Source organism: Myotis brandtii, unplaced genomic scaffold (genome assembly GCF_000412655.1).
Source record: "Myotis brandtii unplaced genomic scaffold, ASM41265v1 scaffold454, whole genome shotgun sequence".
Taxonomy (NCBI): domain Eukaryota; kingdom Metazoa; phylum Chordata; class Mammalia; order Chiroptera; family Vespertilionidae; genus Myotis; species Myotis brandtii.
Genome location: NW_005367354.1, coordinates 1,372,338 through 1,381,072, shown reverse-complemented (window position 1 = coordinate 1,381,072; position 8,735 = coordinate 1,372,338). Strand labels below are relative to the sequence as shown.

Sequence of the window (8,735 nt, the reverse complement as noted above, 5' to 3'; positions counted from 1 at the left end):
TCCAATCGGTTGCGGCGGTGAGGCCGGCGCTCACCTGCGGACCTGTAGTCGGAACCAAGGCCCTGGAGCCAGTCAAGACCTCGGGAGCAGAAACCCAGCCACGCGATGCTGAGTCTCTCCCTGTGTCCCGGGACAAATCTGTTCTTTCTGCTTTTGAGCCTTGGCACTGCCCTCTACTTGGGCTACTACTGGGCATGTGTGCCCCAGGTGGGTGCGGGTCCAGAGCTCTGGCCGGGGAGTTGCGGGTGCTCGGGTCTAGGGGGCAGCTTCCAGCAGGGAGGCCGAGCCCTTTGTGGGAGCTGGCATGGTTGGGCCTCGCTTCCCAGGTGAAACCTGACGCCCCAACTCCACACCACCCCGCCCCGCGCTCCAGCCAGGCTCACTTTGCTAATCACTGCCTTCTGGAGAGCCATTCCTTTGCCTGCCTAGATCCTCTGCATATCTCCTGCTCCGCTTGCCAGATGGGCCTTTCGGGCATCGGAGGGGTTCTGCTCTCCATGATGTGGACAGACGTTTGGGGAGGCGGGGTGGAAAGGAAAACTTCCGGCGATGTTTCCTTGTCTTCCCCAGCAGTCTAGCGAAGTTCCTCATTAGCTGCACTGAATGAAGGAACCTGAGCCTGGGGGTTGTGGCTAACTCCCAGCACCGCCCCATCAGATAGCAGTAGGCCTTGCTTCCCCGGCTGGGGATTAATGGATAACCCAGCTGCCCTTGCTCATTCAGCCTTGTTTTAAGTCCTGGGCTCTCCATGTCTAGTGAAGTGAGAAAGTATGAAGAGGCTGATTTTGATGAACTTGGAGATTATATTCTCACTGAAATTTAGGTAAAGTACATAATTTACATATCCAGAAAAATCTAAAGATTTAATCTTTATTGAACTCTGTTTTAAGTAGCTGAGTCTAACAAGAAACCTATTGATTCAAGCCCTTTATGAATAGGGAATTTTAATGTTACCTAGACTTTTCTGTATTTCCAGAGCTTTCAACATTCACATATATTTTTTATACAAGAAGTCTGCCTTAATAAAACCATTTAAAAAGTCCAAACCTCACAATACCCTATAAATCTTACTTTATATGTCTGATTTGGAAGTCACTCATTTCAGACCTTAACATTTTCCTTTGCTTGCAACACGCCATGAAGAAGTCAGAGACCTCTGGCACTTCATTCTGCAAACCCTTCCTTGACTTTCACCTACTGGTTAAAATGCAGGAAAAGTGCCATTCCGGAGGCCCTGATGATGTGGCGTTTGTATGGTCTAGCATGGAACAGACTGGTTTTGATTCATCCACAGCAGTGGTTCTCAACCTTCTGGCCCTTTAAATACAGTTCCTCATGTTGTGACCCAACCATAAAATTATTTTTGTTGCTACTTCATAACTGTAATGTTGCTACTTTATGAATCATAATGTAAATATCTGATATGCAGGATGGTCTTAGGCGACCCCTGTGAAAGGGTCGTTCGGCCGCCAAAGGGGTCTCGACCCACAGGTTGAGAACCGCTGATCCACAGTGACCAATGGGCATGTGACTATTTAATTCTCAGGAATGAGGCAAGAAATACTTCACTATAGTTAAAATGAAACCCACATAAATCAAACCTGTGACCTAATTTATTAGGACCTTATTCTACACCACTGAGCTGCTTGACCAAGAATTTAATAAATTGATAACTCAAAATCTTGATGATTAGGAGGTAATATATAGTATAGTGACTAAGAGCACAAGCTCTAGAGTTGAACAGACGTGGGTTTGAATCGCAGCTCCCCCACTAACTAGGTTTAGCAAGCTTCATGACCTTTGACAAGTTACTGGACATTCAAGCCTGTATCCACAGAGGGATCACATTACTTAAAGAGCTGTTGTGAAAATCACAGGATATAATCTTGTAAAAATACTTAGCACAATGCTTGGAACATAATGAGCACTCAATAAATTTTACCTCCTAGTATTAGTGGTAATATAACGTTAATTCTGCTTTGCCTCTTGTTTGCTGTGCGATTTTGGGAAACAGCTTAATCTCTGTGAGTGATAGTTTCTTCACTTATAAAATATCCTATCTCATAAGGTTGGGCTTAGCCTAGTGCCTGAATGTAGCACACAATGAATCACAGGTGTTATCCCGGGGCTTAAGGGCCAGGGTGAGAGTCACATCTCAAACACACTACCAACCTGGCCTCACCAGCTCATCATTTACCTAGCCCCCTTCGAGAACCAAGACTGCAGAAGAGAGAGGAATCTAGTCCTTAGGTTCCTTAGGGCCTGCGACAGAAATGCAATTTCGATTTCGAGTCTGCACAGCATACTCCTTCATACGCCTCCTATGTGGCTAGTCCTTCTCATTCACTTGGTCTACCCGGAAGAACCAAGCAGAGGGGTTGTAAGTCAGGGTGGAGTGCTCACTCACCTCACCTGTCGCTGTTGTCCCATCCCTGTTGCCTTCTCCCCGACTGGCATGAAGGAAGGGGAAACCGAGTCACATGGGGACTAGTCCTCCTTTAGAGTATGGCCTAACAGCAGGGGCCCAAGAGGGAGACAATGAGGTGCTGTGGCAGGAAGAAGCCCTTCAGCAGTGAGCACACAGTAGGGAATAGGAATATGCAGCAATGGGGTGCTCAAATCAGGGAGCCAGCTCGGCTAGCGCTAGTTTTAGAAAGATGACAGTGTGGAAAATGCAACTTTAAGACAAAGGTGACAGGTTGAATGGTGCTACATTTCTTCAGCCTCTGTCTGGGGTCCCAATCCTTCCTGCAGGGGATCAGCTGGGCAATTTATCTGTATTACTGCTCTCTCCAAAGTGGGGCTGGGGCATGGATAGGCTAAGTGGGGGAGTCAGCACCCAGTCAGAAGCTGCAGCTCCCAGCCTGGCTGAGTCTGCAGGGTCAGTTCTGGAGAGGTGACACTCCAGGACGGCAGTTCTCTGGGCCTCTAGCTGGACTGTACTAACACAGGTGACTTGGCCATTCCAGACTAGGGTATGCTAGACTCATTCCCAGCTGAAGCAATGCCCTCTCTGGCTTGGCACAAAAATCAGGGAGTGAGGCAGATTGTATTGTGATTGCAGAGGCCTCAACTGGTGACTGGGTCCCGGTTTCTGGCCTTCCTGGAGCAGCACTGTCCAATCACTGTGGAAACTTTCTATCCGACGCTATGGTGTTTTGAGGGGCGGCTACAAACCATCTTCCGAGCCTTACTGCATCCTCGGCCTCCAGTCTCTTACTGGAGGTAAGAAGGGAGAGAGGGGGGAACACCAAGCTGCAAGTATAGGGCAATCTCTTTTAAAATGAAGGTAATCTTTGCCATCCACCTCACAGTGTGTTGAGGGTAAAAACGAGTGGCTATATGGAGGGCTATTTAACTGCACAACCATGAGGTAATATTGAACCTTTTATGTCCCTATTACACCTTGTTATAGTCTTGTTTCGCATAATGTATGCCCGCAAAAGATGGCAATGGGAAGTTTGGGAGTTGTTTTGGTGGGACAGGGGCAAACCTCTTAAAGTATATGGAGTACCTAATGGTATCTTTGTGTGTCCTTTTCTCCAAAACCACAGTGAAGTCCTCCACACTCCAGATGGAGGACAGCTCCTGCTAGACTGGGCTGGCCAGCCTGACAACAGTCAATACCCTGACCCTGCCACCCAGCCCATTGTGTTACTGCTTCCTGGTATTATAGGCAATAGCCAGGAGACATATATCTTGCATCTAGTTGACCAAGCTTTGAGGGATGGTTATAGGTAAGGATGGACCCAACCCAGAGGAGCAGGGTGGTATCTGAGAACTGGCAATAGGGAGGTCAATGCAGAGCTATGGGGAGGTGGTGCTACCTGGAAGGCACCTTTGGCCGGGGGTCTTTCTGAAGGCTGGCAAAGGGGAGGGGCTTCTAGAGACAGCCTGGCTAAGATGTACCCGTGTGCCACAGGGCTGTTGTACTCAATAACCGGGGCTGCCATGGGGAAGAACTGCTGGTGAGTACCCTGCTTCCTCAGAACAGCTCTGAGGAAGATCCTTGGAGATCCTGGGCCCTGGGGCTCTACTTACCTCTCCTCCCATCTCCCTCCCATTTCTCTGCCTCTGGCCAGGGCTTCCCTCCTTACCCAATGACCTGGTTTGCCTCAGACCCACAGGACCTTTTGTGCCAGCAATACTGAAGATCTGGAGACAGTCGTGAACCACATAAAGCGCCGCTACTCCCAAGCTCCACTGTTGGCCGTGGGCATCTCTCTTGGAGGGTAAAGGCCGCCTGGACTTAACCCAAACGCCCAGTCTCCCTGTGTTTCTTTCCTCCTCTATGTCTCCTCTGCCCCAACTCACTAATGCAAACCCTTCTTTCATGGTCACTGGTCCAATCCTGCAGGATATTAGTGCTGAACCACCTGGCACGAATGGGGCAGGCTGCAGGGCTGGTGGCAGCACTGACGCTATCTGCATGCTGGGATTCCTTTGAGACCACCAGCTCCCTGGAGACCCCGCTCAACTCACTGCTCTTCAATCAGCGCCTCACTGCCGAGCTCTGCCGAGTTGTGGACCGGTAGGGTCTTGGCAAGTGGGAGGGGGCAGCAAACAGGGTAGGATGGCAGGCATGCCAGGTCCTCCCAGTGCTTGGGTCAGTTCTATCTGGGCTTTTTCACTCATGAAATCAAAGAGGCCTGGGGCTCTGGGTCAGGTCCAGGAGGAGAGCCAAACCTGTGCTCTTTTGCAGAAACAGAAAGGTGATGGAAAAGGAGGTCAATGTAGACTTTGTGATACAGGTATAGTCTTTCAACCATCTCCCCTCTTCCAACTACTCTTCCATTATCTTCCTATTCCTTATCCTTAACCTAGCCTATCCCACCCTCCACAGGCCCGCACAATACGTCAATTTGATGAGCGCTACACAGCTGTGGCCTTTGGCTATAAAGACTGTACTACCTACTACCAGGCAGCAAGCCCAAGAACCAAAGTGGATGCCATCCAGATACCTGTGCTCTGCCTCAATGCAGCGGACGACCCCTTCTCCCCAGCCTGTGGTGAGCACCCCGAATCTTGATGCTTTAGGCCCGAAGGACAATGGGCCACGTGGTGTAAGTGGAGAGAGCCTGGGTTCTCAGACCTCCTCTCCAACCCCTCCTCCAGCCTTTCCGCTACAAGCGGCCCAACAATCGCCCCACGTCGCCCTGCTCGTCACAGCCCAGGGCGGCCACATCGGCTTCCTGGAAGGCCTCCTCCCCTGGCAGCACTGCTACATAAGCCGCCTCTTCCATCAGTACGCCAAAGCCATCTTCCAGCACTCGGCAGAACTGCTGGGCCACAGGGCTCTGTCACCTTCCGAGGGAGGCAAGAGCTGACAACAGTGCCGGTTGGGTCTCAGTTCAGTCTTCCCTGTTTATTAAATATCAACTTTTCCTGTCAAACGGGCTGAGGTTCACTTTCCCTTCTCTCAAAGCTAGGGTAGACCATCTAGGAACTTAGCCTGGCTGGCTGAGAGCTACCCAGCTGAACCCACAGATTACTGCCTGGGTCTTCCTTTTGCTCCTTCCTTCCCAGGCAGGTGTTTGCCCCAGCAAACACAAGGGGCTCATGTGAAGGACAATGGGCCACAGGTTGTGAGGGAGGAGAAACGGATTGCTTCTGCAGAAAGGACAGCAGTGACTCCAAATTCTGGGGCACCTTCACATATTTCTGGAGAAAGGATAAGCTCAACTCTGGAGCCCCTAGCAGACAGAGGAGAGGAGGCAGGTGGTGTGGCCTGGGCTGCAGACACCACTGTCCTGAGTGGATCCAAAGATGAATTCAGGGTTCCCAGAACTCAGTCACACAAGGCCACAGTCAAGCTTTAACTGGGAAGGGCAGGCAGTTCCTGTCAGGTCTCCTCAGAGGCCACCTCTGCTGTGGACCCAGGTAGACGTGGAGTGAACAATGGTGTCGGGGCCTCCACTCTGGTCCAGAAGGTGGCAGAGTCCCAGGCCCCTGGTTCCCTGGGAGCAGGAGACTAAAGAAAACCTGGAAAGGCACTCTGGAGCAGCAGAATGGTCATGACAATAAGCCCAACACATAGCAGCAGCAGGAGCCACACAGGAACACTCCCTGCAGGGGAGAATAAGAGAAGAAGTCAGTGGGCAAAGGGGCTTCACATGCCAAAACACAGAACCCTCAACCGACTCCATTCAAGTAGGGGACAGATGGCTATAAATGAGCAGCCCATTCTCCATGAGGCAAATTTTTGCTACAGCTAAAGGTGGGGTGGAACCTGCCCGCCCCAATGACTCACGTCGTGAGGGTAGCAGGTGCAGCTGGCAACGACTATCCACAGCCACAGAGAACAGGGCAGTTTCGTGGGACCCAAGGAGCTCTGGACCGCGACCCTTCTCGGGTAGAAAGGCCACGTCCGTCACTACAATGCCATGGGCCTCCCTCACGTAGTACAGGCGCTAAGGACAGGAGAACAAGGGAAGGAAGGCTCAGTGGGAAACATTCCTTCTGGAAACATGTCCCCTGCCCCCCAGGCTTCCCTCTATAGGCTGGGCCAGACTCCGCCCTGCACTCATGGTAGAAGCAGGCCTACAGTCCCCACCCCAAAGAGCCCCCAGGACTGTGCCCACTTCTACCCATTACCTGGAGAGAGAAAGCTATGTAGATGGCAACAGATCCAGTGACTGTGCCCAGGCCTAGGAAGGTGCCCGATTCACTGCAACAAACAACAGAGCGTTCATTGTCCTGGAGGCCTGCGCAGCAACACTCCTTCACTAACAAGAGTCCTCAGGGACTCCAGCAGGACCTTGTGGAGCTCCCCAGCCACCCTCACACCAAGCCACGCCAGCACTGTCTCAGACCTGACAGTAAGGCAGGAAATGACTTCATGGCCACAGGGTTTGGTCCGAAGAGGCAAGAAGGTAGAGCCGTCCCAGGCTGTGAGGTAGCAGGGTGGGGGCTGGCGCAGACGCTTGTAGGGAATCTGCACTGTGAAGAGTCGTAGCCCCGTAGGCTGGTCTGGAACCTGCCCAAACCTGGGGGCCAGTGAGAAGCGGTTCAGCGCCTGGGGCCTGCCCAGCCCTCCTCAAGAGTTTTGTACCCTCCTGCACCCTGGTTAGGCCCGAGGTAATACTCGCCAAGGCTACCAGCTTCCCCCAAGTCTTTTCCCACTCCCCTTCCACACAAAGGTTGAGCCTTTGAGCCACCCTCCAGGACCTTCACACCTGCAGGCCTGGTAGCGGTAAGGCGTGTTAGAGAAAGTGGGTCCGTTCTCTTGCCAGTGCAGCTGTGTCACCAGCTGATCCTTCTGCCACACGAAGGCCTTAAGGTCCCAGCCCACAGTTACCAACTGGTCAGGAATCAAGAGTTCGAGGAGGGACAGTTAGGAGATCCACGTACAGAACAAGCAGCATCACCACCTTTTGCCACCCTCTCGCCTCCTCACCTTGCCATCCGGCCCCAAAGCCAGGTCCTCAATCTCCCCTTCGTGGGCTTTGAACTCCAGCACTTTCTCTAGGCTGGGTACCTGCAGCCAAACCACCACCATGGTTATAACGCCCGGGTACCCACTAGAGCGCGGTGCTTCCCACCGGCTTCTCTTCTGAAGGCCGCTCGCCGCAGACTTCGCTCACTACTTCCCAGAACCCACGTTCGCTTTCTCGCAATTCTGGCCTTGCTGCTGAGGACGCACATCCTCCCTCACCCCCGAAAAACCGTACCTTCCAGACGCGCACGCAGCCATCGGTGCCTCCCGTGGCCAGCAGGGTGTTATCGTGGTTGCAGCATACAACTTTCTGCAGCGGATCCGGGCTGAAGTCTGTCTGCACCGCCTGCAAATTCTCTACTCTCAGTTCCACCCCCTCCTGGTGGGTTTCAGCTCCAGATTTCGTCTCTGGGGGGGCCGCCCCCTTTCTTTGTCGAGGCCCCTGCTCCTTGGTGCCTGCCACACAAACAGCCCACCAGCGTCCAGGCTCCTGTGAGTAAGCGATACCGGCCCCCCCTCTACGCGGCTGGTGAACATCCAGCTTCCCGCCTGCGACCATGACCCCCCTTCCCGCCCCTCTCCTTCAGAGACCAAGGTGGGAACGATCTGACCCGTTTCATCCCTTTCCCAAAAGCTGGAGGGCCGGCTTCTCACCTGCCTTCTCTGCCTTGCTTTTGCCCTTCGGCTGGTGGGTCTGGAAGCGCAGGAGCTGACAGTGGGCATCCTGCCCTGCAGCAAGGATGTTGCCAGCCAGCGCCAAGTTCATAGTAGCCCGCGTCTCCGTGTCATGGGTGTGCAGCAAGGAGGCGCTCAGCCGCCCGTTAATCTGCTCCAGCTGCAGAAAGTGCTGTGGGAGAGGGGACCGGCATGGGCGAGGTTCAGGGGTGCCCGGTTTAGCTCAAGGGCAGACCTGCCTCCGGTGGTCTGATACCTGACCCTTTGCTGACCGCACTTCCTAGTTCACCAGGCTTTCTCCAGCCCCCAACCCGTGTTTTTTTCTGAACCTCACAAATCCGTACAGCAGGCCGGGCTGGGATCATTACCTCCAGTTCACAGAGCGATAGGGAGACGCTTAGAAGAGGGAAGGAGACCTAGCCCAAGGGCCACACGCAGCACGGTCGCCGCTGCTGAGCACGGCTCGGGGCTCCCAGAACAGCCAGGACAGGACCCCCCGAGCTGCTCCCGGGGTGCAGCGGAAGCGCGACTTTACCTTAGCCTCTCTCCATAGCCCTGTGCTTAAGCTCTCGGCTGAAATTCGCGTCGGACGCCCGGCTCACCGGGGATTTCCGCGGGGCGGGGG

The 8,735-nt window shown here is 53.4% G+C and overlaps 2 protein-coding genes across 3 annotated transcripts; one reads left to right on the top strand and one right to left on the bottom strand.

Annotated features, from left to right (window-relative positions):
• Window positions 1–6: 6 nt before the first annotated feature.
• Window positions 7–5,393, top strand: ABHD1 (abhydrolase domain containing 1). 2 transcript variants are annotated; one of them, XM_005874871.2, is made up of 9 exons: window positions 7–207; window positions 3,065–3,225; window positions 3,555–3,737; window positions 3,923–3,968; window positions 4,120–4,232; window positions 4,358–4,531; window positions 4,703–4,751; window positions 4,844–5,009; window positions 5,116–5,393. In XM_005874871.2, the coding sequence occupies exons 1-9, from the start codon at window positions 106–108 to the stop codon at window positions 5,325–5,327; spliced, it is 1,206 nt and encodes a 401-aa protein (XP_005874933.1). In that variant the 5' UTR covers window positions 7–105; the 3' UTR covers window positions 5,328–5,393. The 2 variants fall into 2 exon arrangements, with proteins under 2 accessions (XP_005874933.1, XP_005874934.1); XM_005874872.2 differs by lacking the exon at window positions 3,555–3,737.
• On the bottom strand, window positions 5,345–8,687 carry PREB (prolactin regulatory element binding). The gene is made up of 8 exons (XM_014546640.1): window positions 8,090–8,687; window positions 7,671–7,891; window positions 7,397–7,477; window positions 7,176–7,300; window positions 6,813–6,986; window positions 6,595–6,667; window positions 6,251–6,410; window positions 5,345–6,066 (listed from the first exon to the last, which is right to left on the bottom strand). The coding sequence occupies exons 1-8, from the start codon at window positions 8,199–8,201 to the stop codon at window positions 5,972–5,974; spliced, it is 1,041 nt and encodes a 346-aa protein (XP_014402126.1). The 5' UTR covers window positions 8,202–8,687; the 3' UTR covers window positions 5,345–5,971.
• Window positions 8,688–8,735: the final 48 nt, after the last annotated feature.